The 23,898-nt window shown below is 39.8% G+C and overlaps 1 protein-coding gene across 1 annotated transcript in view; it reads left to right on the top strand.

Moving 5' to 3' along the window:
- Cpne8 (copine 8) overlaps positions 1 to 23,898 on the top strand; it is a 188,570-nt gene that overhangs the window by 73,334 nt on the left and 91,338 nt on the right. Inside the window, exons 6-7 of the mRNA XM_057792293.1 lie at positions 751 to 827; positions 17,051 to 17,114. Of these exons, the coding sequence (XP_057648276.1) occupies positions 751 to 827; positions 17,051 to 17,114 (141 nt within the window). The remainder of the gene's footprint in view (positions 1 to 750; positions 828 to 17,050; positions 17,115 to 23,898) is intronic.

Below are 23,898 nucleotides of genomic sequence, written 5' to 3'. Positions count from 1 at the left end.
ACCAAGTAATAAGGGATTTTATTTCTCTGCTTGTTGGCTTTATGTGTATCTGAGTGCAGCTCCTCTCTCTGGCTGGAAGTAGAGGCAGGCCGGCTGGACCTCGTGAGCGTCGGATTCATCTTCTGGGTTTTCATTTTGGCTCCGAGCAAGCTGCTTTATTTAAGCCTCAGTTCTCTTCTCTATAAAGCGGGCCTGGTAGTAGCTCCCAAACATGAATTTTAATTTGCGAAGTCATTTTTATGAAACTCTGGTGAACTCAGTGGCACACCTTGCACATTTGACAAGCAGATGTATCGACTCTTCGTAAAAATGAAACATCATATTTAACATCTGCCCATGATTCATGGGGCTTCCCCTGGGTTATTCAATGGCCAGAGGTCCTCCCTGCAGAGCTTCGAGGATAGCCAAGATGTCTGAAGTATCTGGGCTACCCTGGAGCACCGGGCTTCTTCCTATTGCCAGTCTGCTTTCGCAGGGCATGGATCCAGACGGTAGCAGAGCACTAGTCTTATGATCTAGTGACACGGCAGTGCCTGGAAGCTCAAAATAACAAACTGGTTCTGTGACTAAAGTGTGAAATTACATGTGGACTTGGAGGAAAGCAGCATGGTAAAATCCATTCATATTGGGCTTATTTTTGGAATTGAGAATTCTGTATTTCAGTAACAAAAAATGTGAACGTGATGCGCAAGATGTCTATTGCACAATAGTCTGGGAACTTATGAGCTTTAATCCTTTTATCTATTTTAGGACTTTCTGGGCCAAGTGTTTTGTACATTGGGGGAGATTGTTGGTTCACAGGGAAGTCGTCTGGAAAAGCCAATAGTGTAAGTACTTTTTAATTCAGACAGTGACCTGTCAACTCTGGCGTTTCTATGTTAGCCATTTGGAACTCATGAATATATGGTTATAGAAGAAAAATGAGTTTTAAAATTTGTACTGGAATTTTCTCTTTCAGTAACTAATTTTGGCATTTTAATAAAGAATGTATTTCAGCTGTCATATGCTCTACAAAAAAGATGTTCAAAAACCAAATTGATCAGATTTGAAAGGAAATGTACTGTATTCTTTTTGTTTATGCTGTTAGATTTAACACTTTGTGGAAAATAAATTCACTTCTTTAAGTCAGGACATATGTGTAGCTCTACTTTCAAATCCTTTGTTCAATAATTGTGCTTTTGATGATTGAAATTTTAATAGTTAATTGCGACATTGCTTTCCCTGGGCAGAGATGTATGCAACCATGTTCACTACAATAAAGCATCTGTGACGAACCAAAGAAGTGATTGCATCCACAGGCAGTGTGGGGGAACCAATGAGTTCACTGAATGTATAGAAACATGGGTCCGTGGTTCCTTACAGATTAGCAGTGAGCTGCACCACCGAGAAGTCCCACCTCAGCAGAAGTGATAGCCTACCAAACACTGTACTGCCTCCTGTGTCCGGTACCCTCTGAGACTGCCTGTAGCTGTAGCAGCAGTGTGTGTGGCTGGTGTGTGGTTGTTCACTGTGGTCCCCTTCTTCCGCGAGGGAAGATCAGCAGGACATGTGCCAGCAGCTACTCTGATTTGAGATGGCAGCGGCCCTGGCATCCCCAGAGAGCAAAGCACAGAATTCCCTGATTGTTTTTACCAGATAAGTTGGTGGAGGAAGCAGTGTGGGATTCTGATGACTTTGATTTATTTATTTATAAAAATCAAGAGTTCCAGGAAATCCCAATCAACAACTGAGAACTAAGCGCAATGTCCAAACTTGAGGAAAATTTGAAGCCCTGTCTTCACCACATCACAAAATAAATATGTCAAAGCAACTAGTGTTCATAAGGATTCCTGGTATAGCATGAATCTAACTTTAGTTTTATCTGAGAAAAAAATTTCTCATTACATCCTCTACTATCTTAATGGTACCTTTAATATTTTTCAAGAGAGAGCATACACAGTAGAGCGTGAAATTTTCATTTCAAATCAGAGAAATGGAAGAGACAACTGGCAGTCATATTTTTAAATTGGTGGCTTTATTGAAAAATTATAACTGCTCTATTTTTTTCCTCTAGCAAAAGAATTCTTTTATTAATTTTAAACATCTTTTAAAAGTCGAAATTATTATCTTCATTGGGGTGTGTGTGATGGCTAGAGTATAGCATAAGAGTGTACCCTTGATTCAGCTAACACAAAATTTTCATTGGAAGAGGCAAACAAATGTGAACCCAAGCTAAGAGGTAACAGTGCCTAGGGTAATGATTGGAAGACTAACTAACCTTAGGAGAATTTAGTAGTTACTGAGTTGAGCTGGTTTTGCACAACTGTCCTTTGGTTTTGCTAAGTGGTGCTGAGGCTGGGCAGTCATGAGAGAGAGCCTTAATACCTTGACATGATAAGTGTGGATTCTAATTATTGTGTTTCATCTATAGCAGATTTTGAAATAAGACTTATTTGTTTTGATATTGTATATATGCCATAGAATGACATATGATGCAGTCCCCTTAGATGTCTAAGTATACGTGTGTCCTGACTGAACCATTTTTCTCAGGAAAATAAACACTAAGTAGATGTTGTGTGGTAGGCTTCTTATTTGAGAGTGAGATTTTGAGAGATTCCCGAGGACATGCGCTAGGCAACACGTACCAGTAGAAGTGGGTAATGAACTGCAGAGTTGAATATCATAGAGACTGGTCACGAAAGAAAACAGCAGCTATAGAGATTGCAGGAAGGGTGTGTCTGAGGGGAGGATGTTGAGTACTTTAGACAAGTGGAACAGAGGAAAAGCAAAGGAAGTTGAGACACTGATGGTGAAGAGAGCAAAGCCAAATGTGATTATCTTGCTGGTGAAATGACATTCTGTGAGCTCGGCAATTGCTTCTACTCAGGTGAAGAGGGGATTGAAATATTCACATGTAGTTTCCAATCCCACTGTTCAAAAACTCCATCTTTGAGAGAGGCATGTGTCTAGAAGACACAAATGGCCTGAAAAATAAGGCCCACAGGCTAAGATGGAAGTTCAGGGTCTTCCAGTCTTCCGGTGACGATGCAGTTTCTAGGTCTTCCGGTCTTCCGGTGACGATGCAGTTTCTAGGCAAAAAGCACTTTACTCCATTACCTAAGCCTCTAATGAATTTGTTGTTGTTGTTGTTTGAAAACTTGCAGTTGTGTTGAGAAATCCAGGGAAACACTTTCCCTACAGCTGTGTTGGGTTGTCTGCATTGCCAAGGCAGTTCTCCAAAGAAGCTGAACTTCCCATAGATTCTCCCAAGTTCCCACCCATTCTTGTGGATCCACTGACATCATTTCTGCCTATTTTTACCATTTTCCATGATTCCATCTAAGAGGATGTTTAAAGTATCCAGCAACTTCTAGGAGAAACCTCTTAAACCAATTCGTTAATCTCCTCCCTCTGCTTTCCTCCCTCTTCCCTCTTCCTTGGTTATGGATGTGGAAGGACCTGTACACTCTGGACAGCCCCGTGCCTTGTGCTTTGGACCTTGGGCTACATAAGTATAGGAAGAAGCTGAGAAATACTCACAGGCATGCATTAATTTGTTGTTCAGTGGATGTGCTGTGGCTTCCACTTCCTGCCACTTTGACTTCTATGAAATGGTAGGTTGTCATCCTCTCTGGGAGCCAAAGAGACGCTTCTTCCCTTCAGTTGCTTTGGTTGGTATACTTTATCATGGCAACAGAAAGAACTAAGACAATGTTATTCAATATTTCAAAAATTAATGTATTTCATAGGGACGTCAGATGTTTGAGCGACACAGGATAAACAGAAAACTTGTCTCTTTCTGTGGGGTGGGGAACAGTATCCAAAAAACTGCATGTTCTGTAAAGGCCAAGGGTAGTAGATTCTAATACTAATCCCTTGTATGTCTGGCACTAGCTTGTGAACTTTATGTATGACGGGAGTTTAGTACTTAGTTGAAACAGTTTTTCTGCTTGTTTTTGTGTATAAACTCTGGGAAGAGCTCCAGAAATATAAGTGTTTATTTCCAAAAAGGAAGGTGTCCACAGTAGGATATTCACAGTGGCATTTGACTCTGTGCTATTCAGAAATTCTGGCAGCCGCAGTTAGTGTCATGGAGACGAACACTTCTGGATGGGAAGATATAGAAAGACATGGCAAGTCATGAAAATTTGCAGAAAATGTATTTATGTTCATCAAAAAACATCTTTGAATGTCACCAATAGAGGCAAACCTCAGAATGGTTAGTCTGTTATTCTGTGGAGATGTGACATTTCCTTCATCCAGATGAGACTTGCATGTAACTCCTATAGACATTCTCATATGAGAAAAATGAAGCAATATTCACTATACTGAGCAAATAATAAAGTGGTGAGAGTTCTTATTTCTCTGTCAGATAAAATATGGGCTTAATGCATGCCTTTCCTGAAAAAAAAAAGTCTTTATTAGAAAATAATTATGATCAGGAAACTGCTAGACTTGAGTGTGAAAGCTGAAAAGGCCTAGTTATTCCTAATCTTGTTAAGTTCCCCAGTTCCCCATTAAATGAACAGCTACAATTCCCTGCTTATATGAGTGGAATTAGGACGGCTTAGACTGATGTTTGTAGGCCATTTTTATTATCATGAATTATCATGAATGTAGAAAAGAATTCAGGAGGTTTTTTTTTCCCCCCCTCAAAGAGATTCATTCACTTTGGTTTGGAAACTGATTGCAGGTTGTCAGCAAAAGCATAGTTCAAACCAAGGAAATAAAGAGGAATATTTAATCCTGTGCTCCAGAGGTTGATATCACAATGGTAGATGGATAATGGGAGTTGAAGATGATTTTTTTTTTCTTTTTTTGGTTTTTCGAGACAGGGTTTCTCTGTAGCTTTGGTGCCTGTCCCAGAACTAGCTCTTATAGACCAGGCTGGCCTTGAACTCCCAGAGATCTGCCTGCCTCTGCCTCCGGAGTACTGGGATTAAAGACGTGCGCCACCACCGCCCGGCGGATGATTTTGAAAATGGCCTTCAAATTTCTGTAAATAGCTGGATAGATCCAGTGTAAATGCAGGGAGTTCAGATAAGAGGAAGGTGTTCCTTTGAGCTTGCCATACTACTCCACAAGCTGTGGAGGCAGGTGGGGCTTTCTGTGTTAGCCTAAGCTTCTTGCTTCTGAAATCTTCCTGCCAATGTTATGAATGAAGGTAACAAATAAGACATGATCTATTACTTTAGAAGACAAATTATGAGTTAATTACTACATATCTTTGTGCACTGAATGAATATCCCAGGTATCATCTGACTTAAATATCATGACTGCCTTAAAGGATGCTCCTTCTCCAGTGTTTAGTAATCTAAGCAGAAAAACATTTCATAGATACTCGAGTTTCCTTCACGTAGACATCCACAGCTGATTCTTTCTTTAGCCTTCCCCTCTTGTATGGGACATAACTTGAAGATTTTAAATTCAGTTTATGTGTGGAATCACCTTGGCTCTGTGGTGAGGAAACTAGCAGGTGAGGAAAGCTTTATGCTCCTTTGTTTTTGCTGTTATTTTTGAGACAGGGTTTCTCTGTGTAGCCCTGGCTGTCTTGGAAGTCACTCTGCAGACCAGGCTGGCCTCAAACTCAGAGATCCTCCTGCCTCTGCCTCCTGAGTTCTGGGATTAAAGATGTGTGCCACCACGTACTGTTCAATAGTGAGGAAAGATTTTTATGGGGCAACTTTGGAATATTAACCATTCTGACCTGTAATAGGGGACACAGATTTCAAAACAACAACAACAACAAAAAACCTGTCACTTATTAAGTATGTTCGGAAGCAAAATGTCCCTGAGAGAAAGACTTCAAGTCCCCTCTTCTATGGTAGTGGCACAATTTTATATGAGCAAGACAAATATCAAGTATATAAACTGACAATCTGATTGCGTCAAGGTATGGTGGAAGGGAGGTTTTTATTATAGATATTATAGAGAACAATCAGAGGCATCTAGAAGATTCCAGAACAGGTAGAGAAAGTAGTAGACTGAACATGGCCAGCAGTCTGGACCAGGTCATAAGAGGAGAAAGGAAGGGAACAAGAGAGAAAAACAAAGAGAGGGTAAGCAAAGGAGACCAGGGGCCTGCACAACCGAAACAGAAGGGTTCTAAGGACCATGAGAAGCTGGGAGTAGGGAAACCCATGGTCTGGAAAGAGTTTAGGGTAAGAAGCATGGTCTGAGAAGAGCCAGGATGCCAGCATGGACTCTTAAATGTGCAACAGCTACTCTGATACTGAGGGAGCCCGGAGGCCAGTGTGTGCTTTGGTTTCTAATAATCACCACCTACAGCCATTTGTTCCTTCGCCCAGTGAGGAGGAAATGGCTTCTTTGGTAGAGGAAAACAGACTTCACAGACTTCTGAGGAATGCTGGCTTTTATCTAACTGCCAGAATTTGGACTTGACACCAGGAAATATGCTTGAGTTCATTTGTCAGAACTGTGTGAAATCTGCCCCTAGCATTCAATCTTCTGCCTTCTTGTTCTGTTGTAGAATTCCTAGGGGGACAGTATAATTATTTGCAGTCTGTTTTAGGAGTCTTAGGAGAAGGGAGAGGCAGAAGTTTCTCCTCTCCAGCAGTGATTCCTACAGTCAAATCTGAGCCATATATAAGTACCTGAAGAAGAGAATGTTTGTAAGAGTGGAGGATGTTCTTACAGTATCTGCTGTTACCTTTACCTGCCAACACCCTGTGGGCCAGGTAACAATTGTCATCATTCTTGTATACCAGGAAACAGCCAAGAGTGGGGTTCTAGAGAATCAAAATGTAAATGGATGCCATTGGCTTCTGAGCTCATAGGCTTAACCATAACACCTGGTGTTGCCATCCACACACTGTGTTTATTTACAGCTTTGAAGGAAGTTACAAAGCCCCATTTTGTTGGTAACATAAAAGATTTCATTAGGAAATCAAGGACTCCAACTCTCAAGAATGAGCCTCCCCTCCCATATCTCTCTCCTCCCTGCTTCAAGAGCAGCCCACTGCCCCATCTTTCCTTAAGGTGAACTGGGCTGACCTGTGGTACGCAGAGACACCACAGTATAATTATGGAAGACAAAACGTGCAAAAAATAAAAAAAAAATCATTCCAATTTGGGAATGAATCAGACAAGGACACAGTTCTTCTTTGAAGAATCATCGCTTTCGATCTTCAATGTGGTGACTCAAGAGAGCCCAGTGTCCCCCTCATCGCTGTCTCATTCTGGTACTGTAGGCTTCCTTGCTTTAATGTTTTGTTTTTGTCTTTCTTTGGTGAGCCGTCTGTCCCTGAAACAGCTAAAATCTGTGGCTCTTCACAGTGTCAAAATGTATACAACGACAAATTCACAAAGTTCGGTGGTTTCAAGGGAAGCAATTTGTCAGCTAATTCCACCTACTCCAGTATCCCAGATTAGGCAAATGTAGGTTATTTTATTCCACTCTTAATGGCTAATATTAACTGTAATGATAATAATGGATCCTAGCTCACGGCACACCGTAAACATGTCTATGTCCCTACACGCATAGATGCCTTTTGTGGAATGTAAACAAATGAAAGAGGGCAGCTGGCGAGTTCCAAAGGCTTCAGACCTAAGCTGAGACAGAGCCTTATGGGTAATGAGGAAGCAGCCCAGTGTCTGGAGGATGTTGCTGGAACTGCTGAGGTGACACCAGACAGGAAATCTCTAAAGTCTAGCCACAGGGGAAGACTGAACTGGGGTCTGAGAACAGGAAGCAGTGGGTTCAAGTCCAGACAAGGGAAAAGGTCCAATACGCTGCATCAACAGCATAGGCCTGAGTGGAGCTGAAGCTTTGAGGACTGACAGAGACTCTTCTGTTTGCCAGTGCTTGGTGCTAACACCAGGTATCAGATGACGGTTTGGTGTGGGGTTTGGTGTGGAGCCGGATTGTCACAGAGTTAGGCGTGTATATTTTATGAGGTCCATGCAGGAGAGTTGTACCATTCCTGGGTCTGGGTGTCTTGTAAATTCTTGCTTTCGGTTTTTTCTGACTCGATTTTAACATGCCCATGGCCATCACAGTCTCAATTCACCCCAGTAAGCTAACAAGGTGGCTCATTTTCCATTCCCCCAAATACATTATTTGTAGCTTGTGGGTTCACCCAGGGGCTACAATCATCTTCCTACCTAACATGGAGTCAAACTGCTTATGAAATGGAGGGAGCGTTCTAGGGCAAGGCGTTTCGAAGCCTGAAAATCCACCATTTAATACAGTATTGAGTAACTTCTAGAGGGGAATGCCTGATCTCAACCTCATCCCTCAGGAGCTTTGTACACAGTTTCCACTACAAGGTTCATATTGTCCTTGGAGGAAGAGACGTAGATACGGTGTTAGTTTTTGTGTGTTTGTTTCGTGGTCCTGGTGTATTCAGCCTTCACGGGGGCACAGTGTCTGTCATTCTAGAACTAGGTACAGTCACGGGACGTCAGTCTCTGAGAATACACCCCAGTGAGTGGAAAACCTTCAATGTGCCCGAATGCCTGATCTCTGCTTTGAGAGCAGAGTCGATCACACGCTCTGTAATCACAGAAGCCGTGCAATCGGATCTTAATTCAGACAGAGTCAGTCTGAGGCAGGATTCCAAATACAGATAACTGCGCAGGCAACTGGCATTTGTAAATAAAGTCACTTCTCATGTAGGCTTTCAGCCCTTTGGGCAAATGGATTCAGTTGTGGTTTTAAAAATAAGCTTGCAGTTCATCCTTGGCGGCATCGATTTTTCTGAGCCTCATATTGAAGTCCATTCCTTGCCTCATAAACATCTTTGATTACTTGTTTGTTTGTTTCTAAATTCTCTGTTGTTTTTCTTAAGCACAAAAGCTCAAATCCTGAGTTAAATAGGACAACAGAGAAATGGTTATGGTTCTTCTTTCTTTCATGAAGCAGGACACATGTAGCTCGCCGGGACAAACCAAGAGCATTCTTTTAGCACAGGCTGGAGGCCAAGATCTTTCCCATCCCATCCCCAAATAACAATTGCCAAAATCCTTAAAAGGAGAAACATCACACCGCTGTTATGATACAGATTTGCTGTGTCTTATGAAAAATAATAATTCAGTATATGTTTATAAAAGTAAATAATGTGAAGTAATAGATTTCTATGCATTTCTTGATAAGCATTTTATTTTCTTTTACATTCTCTGGTGCTGGGAATCAAACTCAGGACCTAAAGTAAGCTGGGAAAACTCTGTTCTGGTGAAACTCACCTCTTCTGTTTGTTCTGCATGTAAAAGCCTTACATTTGTTTCTTAGGAGTTGGGATGAAGGTTTTAGATTATAAAACCTTTGCTATAAATGGAATCACTATAATATAAAGGCAGAGAGTAAGTTCAGTAATAGTAGCTTAATATTTCTTTTTTTATTTTTTGTAGCTTAATATTTCTATAAATAGATAGGTAATCTAGCTAGTTAAAGCCACATAAATAACATCTTAAATACTTTTGACATATGAGGTGTTTAAGAATCGCCATTCTGAAGCCAGGAGGTGGTGGCACACGCCTTTAATCCAGCACTCAGGAGGCAGAGACAGGCGGATCTCTGTGAGTATGAGGTCAGCCTGGTCTAAAAGAGCTAGGTCCAGGACAGACTCCAAAGCTACAGAGAAACGCTGTCTTAAACAAACAAACAAACAAACAAACAAAAACCCATTCTGGTAATCAAAGCAATTAATAAACCAATTTGACTATGAGAGGGCTGTGCCAATCTGTCTGAAAGCATACACAGCAAAATTTTCATAACAGATCAATTGTCAAAAGTACAATTCAAGATTGTGTGAGACAGAATACATATCAGGATCATGGACAGAATTTACACAATTGGTAACAGAAGCCTTTATAAGGGCTGTCCAGCCCCTGGTCTGGAGAGCTCAGTATAGAAAAAAGAGCAAGTGGCAAAGGAGTGTAGAAATTGCTCCTGGTTGCTGCCTGCTGATGTGGGGGCAAAGCTGGGGGTCCTGAAGGCTGGAATGCAGCGGAAACCCAATCAACACCAGCTTCAGCCACAGCCTTGATTCAGCAAATGCACACCACCATTCAGGTCAACTCTTTATCTAGATAGATTTCATTACAACTGGCCACTCTAAAATAAAGGAATCCAAGATTAGTAGATAAAGTTAGTGTTCTAGAAAAAGGTATCTTTTTATGGTAAGTAAGATTCAAAATATTCAGGCACACTCAACAACATCATATTACATTAACTACTATAGATTTTTATGTTACTCCTTTAAAGGTCAGAGATATTCTGGGATTCATTGTAATCTACAAGGTATTTAGACTAGTTCTCAGCCTGCCATCAATGTAGATTATGTTATGAATATTGGTTATAAATATATACAGTTGATTATAGATTATAAATATTTATTAAGCACAAAAAGAATTGCCATTCTTTACTACTGCAATGGCTGCCTTCTTTTTTTCAGTGTTAACACGACACCATGCCTATAAAGCAAGATCCCATTTGGTTCAGGGTGACAGATGAACTTCTTGATGAAGACAATGGTTCAAATTTTAAACCACGTTTTTACGTTCAGTTGTCTGGAATATGAGATATTTTAAGAGCAAAAATTGTTCACTTTGATAACCAATTTAGCATAATTTTGGAAATGAAATTTTGTTAGTATATAACATATTGCAGAGGAGGATAAATATATCACAAATTAAATCCATCACTAGTTTTAAAAAGTTGCACTTGGGCAACTCTTTTATTTTGGGAAATGATGTACCTTATCCTATAATTACACATGGAAAGAATACTCCAATACACAATAAGTAAGTTTCTTTTTGTTCGAGTGTTTTCATCTGTGAGATTTTTAAGTGGATGTGCGTTTGTGTTTGTTTAGAAGGATGTCAGAGGTCTCTGGGCCAGGGGAAGCTTATGCTGTTGATTCGTCTGGCATATCTCACAGGAAACTACTCACAGTGAGCTGTACATAGTGTATCCTCTGTGTTCTGTCTTTAAGTGCAGGTGCACTGAGTATAGCAGCAGCAGCAGCAACAGCAGCACCAACAGCAGCATCAATTTCTCATAGTGTCCTTTGTAAACCTCTGTACAGTCACCTCTGAGCTCAATGAGGCAATCTGGTTTTACCAGTAATTTTCACGTCTCTTTAGGCACACTGGTGTCAAGTTGGATGCCACTTAGCTTCCGTGTAATCTAAAAGAAAATAGGAAATAGAAATGAAATAGAAATCTCATTTATCACAGTTTTTCCAAGCTGGGTAGCCCTTCCATTTTGCTTGTAGCAGTGCGGTAATTTTCTAGAAGACAGGAGACAAGAGCCAGAAAATATGCCTTGTTGGGTGATCAGTAATAAGCTCTTAGAACTGTGGGAAAAGAAACCTTTACTATGAAGCAGGCCAGTCTTCTAGCTGATGCTAGGGCCTCTTAGTCACTTCTCCATACCTGGGCTACTGGAGGAAGATTTATTTAACAATAGATTAATGCTATGTGTGCATGTGTGCCCATATAAGTGGTCATGCATGTGTGTGTGTGTGTGTGTGTGATGTGTGTGCAAATGTCTGCAGGTACAGATGTGTGTGCACACATTTGCAGACCAGGAAAGTCCAGTGTTTTATCCTGTCTTTGCCTTATTTGCTTGAGAAAGGGTCTCTTACTGAAATTTGAGTTCAGTTGGAAACCAACCGTCCTCCTATCTCCATGGCATGGACAAGAGGTCAAACTCTGCTTTTTACTTGGGTGATGACATTTGAACTCAGGTTCTCACGCTCGCGCTGAAAGTGTTCTGACCTGCTGAACAATCTCTCCAGCCTGGAGAGTTTTACTCCTATGAGCTTCTTGGTTTTACTGTCCTGGTAATCTGACAGCCAGGGAATAACAGCCACATGACTGGACAGGGCTGAGGTAGCTGTCTAGAATGTCACAACCCCTTTCAGGGCCTCAGCAGAAGGTCAAAGTGACAGTATGAGGTTTACCAGGCCTGTGTGTGATTCACTCTGCCCTGCCTTTTTACCTTCAGTCTACTTAGAATCTCACACTTTGTTTGTCTTTATGCCTGGCTCCATCTTCCATGGGGTACCACGAGTCTCATCTAGTTACCTTCTCTGTCCCTACAGCATGTAGTCTGACTATAGTGTATCCCTGGAGCAAATCCAAGCAGGTTTTGCCTATATCAGATCACACCCTTACCTCAAAAAGAATAAGCTAGTTTATTCTGGAGCCAAGTATCGATAATTGTGGTCCAGAAATACAGATTCATGTCACCCCAATATCCCAAACTCCGTGTTTCAACACGGTAACAGTTTCGTTCAGTTTTTATAGTAACAGAGCAAAGCTGTAAAATCCCTAAGAGAGACGTACATGAATCTTCCTGGGAAAGGGAAAGAGACAAGATCTCCTGAGTAAACTGGGAGTGTAGGGGGGAGGGGAAGGGTAGAAGGAAAAGAAAGGAGCAAAGGGGGGGGGCATGAGAGATCTGGAAGGCCTAGTTGTGGGAAGGAGAGAGGAGGAGAACAAGGAAAGAGATAATCTTGATAGAAGGGACCATTAAGGGGTTAACGAGAAACCTGGTACTAAGGGAATTCCCAGGAATCCACACGGATGACCCTAGCTAAGAAGTTAGGCAATAGTGGAGAGGGTACCTGAACTGCCCTTCCCCTGTAATCAGATTGGTGACTACCCTGTCGTCATAGAACCTTCATCCAGCAACTGATGGGAGCAGATGCAGAGATCCACAGCTAACTAAGCACTGGGCAGAGCTCCTCAAGTCCAGTTGTAAAGAGGGAGAAGCGATAATGTGAGCAAAGGGGTCAAGACCATGACGGGGAAACCCACAAACAGCTGACCTGAGCTAGTGGGAGCTCACTGACTCTGAACTGACAGTGGGGAACCTGCATAGGACTGAACTAGGCCTGTTGAACGTGGGGGACAGTCGTGTGGCTAGGGCAGTCCATGGGGCCACTAGCAGTGGAACCAGAATTTATCCCTACTGCATGAACTGGCTTTTTGGAAGGATACCTTGCTCAGCCAAGATACAGAAGGAAGGGCCTTGTTCCTGCCTCCAGTCACCTGATGGACTTGTTGACTCCTGATGGGAGGCCTCGTCCTCTCTGAGGTGTGAATGGGAGATAGGACCAGGGGAAGGTAGAAGAGTGGGAGGAAGGGAGGGAGAGGGAATTGGGATTGGTATGTAAAATAAGAATGTTTCAAAATAAAAAAAAAATTGAAAAATATCAAGGCCCTTTTAAAGTACATTGTTGGGAGCATCAGCTAGGCAGGTTAGAGCCAGGCAGGGAGATCTGCTAGAGGCCCCAGACGTTATCTGATGACACACCCTTAGCCTTAGGGTTGGTGGAAGTCCATTTCCAAAGGATTTATCTGATAATCAGGGATGGTTAGATAAGACTCTGAGATGGGTAAGGAATGGAGTGCTATAAAGGAACCTGATTAGAGCTGGAGGTAATTTGGCTCCAGGCCTGAAATAACCAAAGGCTTTGTAATCACTGAAGTTCTAATCAGTTCACAGCCCTTGTAGGATCTTTAGATCTCAAAGCCACCACTGACCCCAGGTGTCTAACCATAGGGCTGTGACTAGCGGGAGCATGTTTGGCTGTTCTGTCTTCAATACTCCTTCACTGTACGTAGCATTCTGTTGCAGAAAGATACTTCATTATAAGTATGTCCTTTGAGTATGTCCCTCTTCCTCACAATACAAGTATTCACCAGATGGTGTGGAGTCGTAGATAATTCAGTGCCATGCCCTAAGTTAAAAAGAAGAGTGAGTTTCCCACCGCAGCCTTACATTATCTGAACTTAACATTTCCTATGTCAATCCCACATCTGGAATTAACAGACAATTTAAAATAATACATAATAAAACAAAAGTATAATATTAATAAATACTAATTCTATAATAGAACTAGAATGTCTTGAACATTTGGCCTGTGCTTTGATTTGGTTTGGCTTTTATTGTTTGACAGTACTGAGTGGAGTTTGAACTCAGGACCTTACACACGAGAGGCAAGCACTTACCACTGAGCTGTACAGCCTATTCTGCACCATTATTAGTAGACATATGATATTTAAAATTACACAATTACTTTGAGCTGCCAAGTGAAGACTCTGAGTTTCGAAGTGATTAGGTAGCTTGCTAAAGGTAACTGTCAGTTGGTTTAAAATGAGCTCTGCTTAAATAACAATAATAATGAGGATGCTAAGATAGAGGCACATATATCTAATCTACATGGGAAGTAGAAAAAGACAAGATCTCCCTAGTAAATTGGGAGCTTGGGGACTTTGGGAGAGGGATAAAGAGGAAGGGAGAGGCAGGAAGGGGAGCAGAGAAAATGTAGAGCTCAATAAAAAGCAATAAATAACAATAATAAAATGCATGTGAATAAAGATATGGAGTCATAGAGTGTGCAGTATAGGATGGAGAATTTTGTCTTGTGACCTTTGCATATCCAGAGCTTTGTATATACTATATATGGAGAATAATTGTAGTATGGATGTAGCATGAGTGCTATAACTGTATAGTATGCACATGCTATGCATGTAGCACACATTTGTGTGAGTGTAGTACATGTATCATATGGAATGGAGGATCTTATCTCCTGTGACTTTTTTAGTATGGTATCACATCCATAGTGATGCTGCTTTACATGTGGTAAGGGAGCGGGGCATCTGCATAGGAAGTCAAAATCACAATACATTGTTGAGTGCAGGGTATGAGCTGATTACATTGAATGTCATCACTCGGACCCTTGAGAGCAGGTGATAAAGGCAGAACATGAAATCACAGATACACAGTCATGGAGGTCAGCCATTCCAGGCTTGAGGGTAATGTGCAGCCTGCTAGCCTGACATGGTGCTTCTGCTATGAGGAACTATAAGCCGAGTGCCTCCCCAACCCCAGTGAGAGTTTGATATACAGAGCTAATCAACAGTGAATGTTATTTTCACGATTTATGTTGATGGGAATTCATTTTGAAAGCATGAGGAAACTAAAGCATATTTTGCTAGTTGGAAGTGGGTGTTACTATTTAAAGTTAGTTGTCTGAAAATAACCCTTAGCTCTAGGAGTACATGAAGAATAACACATTTTAAAACAAGAAAACAAAAGCAATAGACTGTTTTAAACAGATTTGTTGAGATGAGAAACTCATTCTGCTCAAACAGGCAATATTAAGTAAAGGCTCAATATCAGGCAAGTGTGAGCAAGATCTTCAGCATGTGATACACATATCACAAAATACATTTCAAAGCCACCACTGACTCCTGGTGTCCAGTCACAGGGCTGTGACTCTCATGAGCACATTTCACCAGAATGTTAAAATAGCCTTTCATTGTGCATCTTTCCACTTCCCACCACGCCAAAGGCTCCTGGACGACAGCCTGTGACTGCCAGGTCACTCAGTTATCTCAGCTGGAGCCAAACTATAAACGCGTCTCATCCAGGGAGGATCTGGGTAGGAGCCTGTGCCTGTGACATAACAGGAGAGCCACCAGGTTTTCAGTAACTAGAAACACGGCTGGTGAGAAGACATGGCCCGCAAGTGAGAGACTGGTATCCTTCTAAGTCTTGTGCACTGAGATACCTTTGTTAGAAGAAGCTGGAGAGGTCTACTCCTTAAGTCCCCCCCCCTTTTGCCAATAGGAAGAAGGCACAGATTCAGAGTGAATATAACCTATATTGATATTTTCACTAATCCTGAGATTTTAACTGCCCATTTCGTTGCATTTTCCCTGTAAAGATAATAAGACTCCAATTGGTTGCACATATACCATGATTATGAGAAATGACTTGTACTGTCCAGGGCATAAACCATGCTTTGGCTGAGTCTATCTGTGTCATTCTTAGGATGCACAGAAGGATCTCGGCTGTATGGTTTGACATAGAACACACCGCTAGAGCTCTGCAGTGCCTTCTGGAGGATTGGCAAGGATTCCTCTCTCTTTCCTTGCAGGCAGAGAACTGTGTAGATCAGCTGCATCTCAAAATAGCTGATGCAGTTACTTTATAAAAAGACACGGTTTCTTTTGGCATGCAGCTCTGGAGATTCCAATCTAAGATCTTGTTTCTGGGCTTCTGGCAACAAGAGACAGTGGAGGTGGGGTTGTCGAATCAAGGCACCCTCCACCTCCAACCTGTATCTCTCCAGCTAGGAGAGACTGGAGAGATGCTGGTCCCACTATTCTTTTTCAACTCTTAATGGCCTTTGCTCTTTCCACCTCCATCTCGAAAAACACCTCCCAGTAGTGTGTGGATCAAACCTATAGCAATTGGACCTTGGAGGAACATTTCTTCAAAACATAACAAAAACTATGAATACATTCCCATGTATTTCTAGCATAGTATACCTATGTTCTCGGTGTCCTTTAAAAGTATACGAGCATAAATAAAACAAAGAACTATAGAGAGACAGTTTGAATAGAGATTTTGCTTTGCTAAATTGAGCTTATGCACTTTATCCTTGGTCGTGTGTATTAAGCACCGGGTACATATAAACTATGGGTTGACAAAACCTTTATGTCGATATTGCTTTTATAGAACTTAACAGTTTGGAAGAAAAAGCATAAAAATTGTTTCTTAAAACAATTTTGGAATAATTATATGCTAATTCTTATGGTCCAGTCTTTAATAGTACATAACAGAGTGTTGATGATCTTCCAATAAATGGAACTTCGCTGAAGGGTCTAGGCAGCTTGAAGCAAAAGAGTCGCAACAGACCAGCTGTGACGTGTTGACCTGCGAATGAGCAGGCAGAGGAGACAAGTGAATCACTGTTTGATGAATGGGGGGAGAGATGCTGGAAATTGGGTCTTCTGATGTTTGTGAGAAAAAGCTTTGCTGTATTACATTATGTTGTTATTTGTATGTTAGACAACAAGAGGGACCTGAAGATTCTCAGACATAAGCCTGACATATTGTTCATGATGTTAAGAGATTTCCTTAATTAGGGAATGAATGTGGATCTGAGGACAAGTTAAATGGTGAGGCTAGGAATGCACTCTGCAGTGGAAGACCTCAATAATAGTAGTAGGCTCTTTATGTGATTATATGAAATAAACATATATTCATTTAAATCTAAATGGGCTAATTGTGACCTTATTGTTGTAGAGGAATTCCAGGCAGGAAATGTGGCACAATCATACTGACGGCAGAGGAGCTAAATTGCTGCAGGGTAAGTAAAGATTTTCTTCTTTAAAATTATTTGTATTTAAAATATTTTACTGGTGTTTGAGAATTCCATACAATATCATATTCACTCCGTCCCCCAAGTTTTCCTGATCCACATCCTCTTCTTTACACATCCAGTGCTATGTCCACTTTAAAAATAAAAAACAAAAGTCAAACCACAAAAGCATCTAGTACAGTTTGTGTTGCCCGTATGCTTTCAGTTTTGTGGCCATCCCCTGAAGGGTGCTGGACATTCCAGCAGTCACACCGTAACACAATGACTGTTACTGTCCCCTCAACTATCAGTGCCTCTAACTCCTCAGCAAAGGATTGAGACTTTGTGCCAATTCCCCATCTCTAAGCTGAGATTTTATTTGCCTTGAGCTTGACTAAGTCCTGTGCATGCTGTCACACTATTGTGAGTCCACATGGGAAACTGGCCTGCTGTGTCCGGAAAGCGGCTTCCTTGTAGTCTTCTACCACGCCTGGCTCTTAGAATTTTTTGTCCTATCTTCCACACTGATACCTGAGCCTGGGGCGGGGGGGAAGAGCATGACATAGATGCTCCATGGAGGGCTGAGAACTCTGTAATTGCTCATTCTCTGCACCTTGACCAGTTATAGTCTCCGCGTTAGTCTCCATTTCCTTCAGAATGGAGCTTCTCATGAGATTTGAGACATGCAGTAATTAATGGTTTTAATAATAGAGTCTACTGTGTCTAGTGTGACAATTTCATTTGAAGCCTTTTTAATACAGGTGTATGTTGTACATTTTAGGAAAGTTGAAGTATAACTGTTATGAAAGATCTTCAGGGTTGGATATCCCTCTTCCATGTTCCCTCTGCTACCTCCACCCCATTAACCCTTCCTGTCCCAATATTTACTGCTACAACTCTTCACAACATATTCAACTCCCATCCCTTGAAAGCTCTTCCTCATGGCCTCTTAGTAATTTCTGACCGAGATGGGTATTTCAAATGAAACACATATATCTAAAGAGTCAATGTTAGCATCCTCAGATGAGAGAAAGTCCATGACATTTGTCTTTTTGGGTGTCTGTTACCTCACTCAGAAAGAATAGTTTAAGTTCCTCTCAATCTGCCTACAGGTGTAATAGTTTCATTTTTCCTAGCAGATGAATAATATTTCATGTTTTAGCTGGGCAGTGGTGGCACGTGCCTTTAATCCCAGCGCTTGGGAGGCAGAGGCAGGCAGATCTCTGTGAGTTCGAGGCCAGCCTGGTCTACGAGAGCTAGTTCCAAGACAGGCTCCAAATCTACAGAGAAACCCTGTCTCAAAAAACCAAAAGGAATAATAATAATAATAATAATAATAATAATAATAATAATAATAATAATTCATGTTGTAAGTATATTGCATTCCCATTGTCTATTCAATAAGTATAGTTAGTATACCCAGTAGGGACAACACTGAAGAAGTCTAATTTTTCCTTTACAAGAGAGTATGAACTGAACAGTCTCCATTTGTATTAATTTCCATCTGCTGCAGGAGGGAGTGTCTCTGATGGTGGCTGAGCAAGGCACTGAATTATGGGTATAGCAGAATATCACTGAGAGTCATTTTGTCCCTATGTTCCTGTAGTAGAGCAATAGTATTTGTTTTCCCCTAGGGAAACGTGTCTCAGGTTCTTGTTTACCCTGGCAGTATTAGGGATGGGTTCTATATGAATGGACCTTAAATCCAGTCAGAGAGTGCTTGGTTAATCCCACAGCCTTGTGTATTTCAGTATCATGAATGCTAGTCAGTAGGGGTAAAGCCTCTAATCAGACACCAGCTCAATTTCTCCCTGTTCAAATTTTATTTTTGGTAATAGGGCATTATCATCAGTTCTGGAGAGCAACCAACAGCCTTGGCAATAGTCTGTGATGTTTGGGGGTTTCCATGGTCCCCATTGGCCAGCAACTCAATGAGATGTAATTCATTCTTGGCAGTGGATATTTTACTTGGTGGCATAAGATGTTGAGTTTAGGCATTCTCTCTCCCATTATTTGGTGATTTCATTTATGTTTCTTCCATGCTCATGTGAACACACAAACACAGAGAGAGAGAGAGAGAAATTTCTTCAGAAGCAGATTTCCATATGACCCCTTAAGCAGATTTTACTGTTATTTCTTCCCATATTCTCATCTCCCTTATTCCTCTCTTCAATCCCCTTCTAAATTCTCCCACTCCAGTTTCTTGCCTATCTCTTAATAATGACGTATTCCATTTCTCCTTCAATAGGAGATCTCTTCCCTCATAGTCCCCTAATATGTACCTAACCTCATTGTCATATGGATTGTAGCACAGACATTGAAGATTTATTTAGAAGCTAACATTTGCAGAAGAGAGAAAACAGACAGTATTTTTCTTTTTGAGTCTGTGTTACTTCACTCAGGATGACATTTTCAAGCTCCATCCATTTACCTGCAGATTTTAAGATTTCATTATTAATAGCTGAATAACATTCCATTGTATAAATATAACATGTTGTCATTGCCCACGTATTAGTTGGTGGACATCAAGACTGTTTGAATTTCTGAACTGGAATTATGCATAAAGCAACAATGAACATTTGCGAGCAAATATCTCTGTAGTAGGATATAAAATCTTTTGTGTGTTTGTCCAGTGATAGTATAGCTGGGTCTTGAGGTAGATCTTTTTCCACATTACTGAGTAACTGCCACACAGATTCCCATGTGGCTATACAAATTGCATCCCCGTAACAGTGAATAAGTGCCACCCTTCCCCCACATCCTTGCCAGCAAGACCTGCCTTTTGTTTGTTTTATCCAGGCCATTCTGAAAAAGATAATATGACATCTCAAAGTAATTTTATTTTGTGTTTCCATGACACCTGAGAAATGTTTAACATCTAAAATGCTGCTTAGGCATCTGTGTTTCATCTTTTGAGAACTTTCTGCTGAGTTCTGTACCCCATATTTAATTTGGTCATATGTTTTCTTGGCATTCAGTTTGTTTGGTTCTTTTTGTATTTTAGATACTAAGCCTCTAGCAGATACAAAATTTGTAAAGATCTTTTTCCATTTTCTAGTCTGCTAGTTTGCCTGAATGATAGTGTTGTTTGCCATACAGAAGGTTTTTTAGCTTCATGAAGTCCCTTTAAATTGTCCTGTTCAGAAAATCTTCCGTGCTAAGGAGTTCAAGGCTGCTTACCATGTTCTTTTCTATCAGATTTGGTATCTCCTTATTTTGAAATCTTTGATCCATTTGGAGTTGAATTTTGTGTAGGGTGATAAGTAAGGATCTTTTGACTTTCTTCTACATTCACTCATTCAGTTTTGACATATTCTTTATTTTAAAAAATCAGGTATTTATAGGATTGTGAATTTATGCCTGGATCTTAGTTCAGTTCCATTGATGAACATATCTATTTTTATGCCAACAGCATGTTGTTTTTAATTACTATACTTCCGAGAGTACTTTTATCAATCAGAATTGTGTTAGCTGTCCTGGGATACATATTAATTTAATGTGTGCGTTTCCATATGAAGCTTTAAATCATCCTTTCAATTTCTGTGAAGAATTTTGTTAGAATTTCAATGGAGACTGCATTGAACCAGTATTTGTTTTTGATAGGATGGTCTTTTTAACAATATTAATCCTATTGATCTTTGAGCATGAGTATCTTTTCATATTCTGATGACACCTTCAAATTTTTTTAAGATCATAAATTTTTGTTGTTGTTGTTGATATACACACAGATGTATATATATGTATGTCATTTACTTGCTTGGTTAGAATTATCTGAAAATATTGGGGTTTTTTTGAGACAATTGTGGAAGGCACTGTTTCTTTGCTGAAAGTTTTTATCAGTCATAGAAGTTTCCTGGTGTAGTTTTAGATTACTTATGTATACTATCAAAACATCTACAAGTAAAGATACTTTGACTTCTTCCTTTCCTGTTTGCATCCCTTCAATCTTCAGTTGTATTTATACTCTAGCTAAGACTTCAAGTACTGTGTTGAATATGCATGAAGAGAGTGGACATCCTTATCTTGTTCCTGATTTGGCAAATTGCTTCTATTCAAGTCAGAAGAATTGCTTTATATCCATGTTGGCTGTGGACTTGTTATAAGTTGTCTTTATAAGGTTGTGGTATGTTGCTTGTATCCCTAGTCTTTTCAGGACTTTTATTATGAAGGGGACCTGGATTTTTTTTTCAATAGTCTCTTTTTGCTCTGTACATTTATTGTCCTTTTTGTTTTCGTCTTTCAGTCTGTTTAATAGGCAGGTATGTGTAGTGGTTTGCATATGGTGAATCATCCCTGTATCTCTGGGATTTAGCCAACTTCACTCTGGTGAATAATCTTTTTGATGTGTTCCTAGATTTGGTTTGCCAATATGTATTGAGAATTTTTCTATTTATGTGTGAATTCTTCTTAGATGGTCCGGTAGAATTCTGCACTCAATCCATCTGACCCTGGGATTTCGTTGTGAAACTATCAATAACTGCTTCTATTTCACTAGCAGTTGTGGGTGTGTTTCAATTGTTTATTTGATCTTGATTGACTATGGCAGGTTGTATACATCAAGAAATTCATCTGTTTCTATTAGGCTTTCCAATTAGGTAAAACACAGATTTTTAAAAATGTCCTCATGATTCCCTGGATTTCTTCAGTGTCTACTGTAAAGTAATGTCTTGCTTGTCATCTCTAATTTTACTAACTTAAATCTTCTCTCTGTGTCTTTTAGTAAATTTGACTAAGAGTTTTACAATTTTCTTGATTTTCTCAAAGAACCAACTCTTTATTGATTCCTTATGTTTTTGTTGTTGGTTTGTTAGCTTGTTTTGTTTATATTTAATTGATTTTAGCCCCTAAGTTGTCATCTACTTCTTTGGGGTGTTATTTCTTCTTGGTATTCTAGAGCTTTCAGGTGCACTGCTAAATTACTATTATGAGATCACCCATTTTTTTTTTTTGACATAGACACTTAATTGCTATGAACTCTTCTCCTTGAACTTCTTTAACCATATACCATAAGTTTGGATATGTTGTGTTTTCAATTCTAAAATGTTTTAAATTTTCCACTTGATCTTTGTTTTGACCCATTCTTCATCCAGTAGTGTGGTATTCAGTTTCCCTGAATCTGTGAGTTGTTTTGTTGTTTCTGCTGTTGATATCCAGATATAACGTGTGGTGGTCAGATAGGATATAGGACATTATTTCAGTTTTCTTGCATCTCTTGAGACTCGCTTTATTTCTCAGTATGCGGTCAGTTTTGGAGAAAGTTCCATGAGGTGCTAAGAAGAAGGTAAATTCTATTGTGTTTTAGCCAAGTGGTCTTTAATTATCTGCCAAGTCCATTTGATTTATTACATCATATTCTTCCAGCATTTCTCTATTTATTTTCTGTCTAGGTGGCCTGAATGTTGGCAAGAGTAGGGTATTAAGTCACCTACTACCATTGTGTGTGGGCCCATATGTGGTTTTAGCTATAATAGTGTTCCTTTTATGAACTGGGTGCCCTGTGTTTGGTGCAGACATGTTTAGGACTGCAATATCCTCTTTGTTGGTTTTCATTTGATGAGAATGTGGTGAATTTCCCTATCTATTTTGACCTGTTTTAGTTTTACGTCTACTTTATCAAATATTAAAATAGTTACACCTGCTTGTTTCTTGGGTTAGTTAGCTTGGAATACCTTTTCCAACCTTTTACCTTGAGGTGATGGCTATCCTTGATGCTAAGCTATCTTTTTTAGATGTAACAGAAAACTAGACTCTGATTTTCAATTCAATTTGTTAGCTTGTAGCTTTTTATTGAGTAATTGCAATTAATTAATATTTTGTGTTTTAAATGAGCAGTGTTTATTGATTCCTGTTATTTTGTTTTCATGGAGTTTCCTCCCTTTTTTTGTTTTACTGTTCTGACATTATTTATTTCTTGTATAATCTTGGAAGTACTTAACATCTCCACAAAGAAGTTTTGTTTCTAATACCTTCAGTAGAGCTGTATTGGTAGATAAACATTGCTCTGGTTTTATTTTGGAATGTTTATCTTTCTCAGTCTATTCTTATCGATAGTTTTGTTAGATTTACTAGTCTGTGCTGATATTTTTGTCTCTCAGAGATTGTAGAATATCCATCTAGATCTTTCTAGATTTCAGAGTCTTCACTGCAATATCAACTGTTATCTTAGTTGACTTGCCTTTATATATTTCTTGGCCTTTTCCCCTTGCAATTTTTAATATCTTTTCTTTGTTCTATATGATTGGTGCTTTTATTATTATGTGTCATGAGGAATTTCTTTTCTAGTCCTGTCTATTTGATGTTCTGTCTGCTCATTATACCACGATAGTCACCTCCTTATTTGAACTGGGAAAATTTTATCCTTGACTTTTGTTGAAAATGTCTTTGACCTGGGTTTCTTCTCATTACTTTTATTATTCTTAGACTTGGTCTTTACTTAATGCCCTGGATTTACTAGATTGTTTGTGCCTGGATATTTTTAGATTTCACACTCTTTTGACTGAGGCTTCCATTTATTCTATCCTGTCTTTAACACCTGAGATTATCTCTTCTGTGTCTTGTAGCTGGCAAGGCCTACTTCTGGGGTATTTGTATGACTTTATAAATTTTTTATTTCAGGTTTAATTTCAGTTTGAGTTTTCTTTAGTGATTATTTTTCTTTTCTAAATTCAACCTTCATGTCTTGAATTGCATTCAGTATTTCCTTAAGCTATTTCTTTTTGTTTCCATGGTCCTCACTAAGGGGTTAGTTCATATACTTGCTAAGGTCTTTGGATCTATCTTAATTGCTGCCTTG

The sequence above is a fragment of the Chionomys nivalis genome, chromosome 17 (genome assembly GCF_950005125.1).
Source record: "Chionomys nivalis chromosome 17, mChiNiv1.1, whole genome shotgun sequence".
In the NCBI taxonomy this organism is placed as follows: domain Eukaryota; kingdom Metazoa; phylum Chordata; class Mammalia; order Rodentia; family Cricetidae; genus Chionomys; species Chionomys nivalis.
Note: the sequence above shows the minus strand (reverse complement) of the source record. Positions and strands in the feature narration are given on the sequence as shown.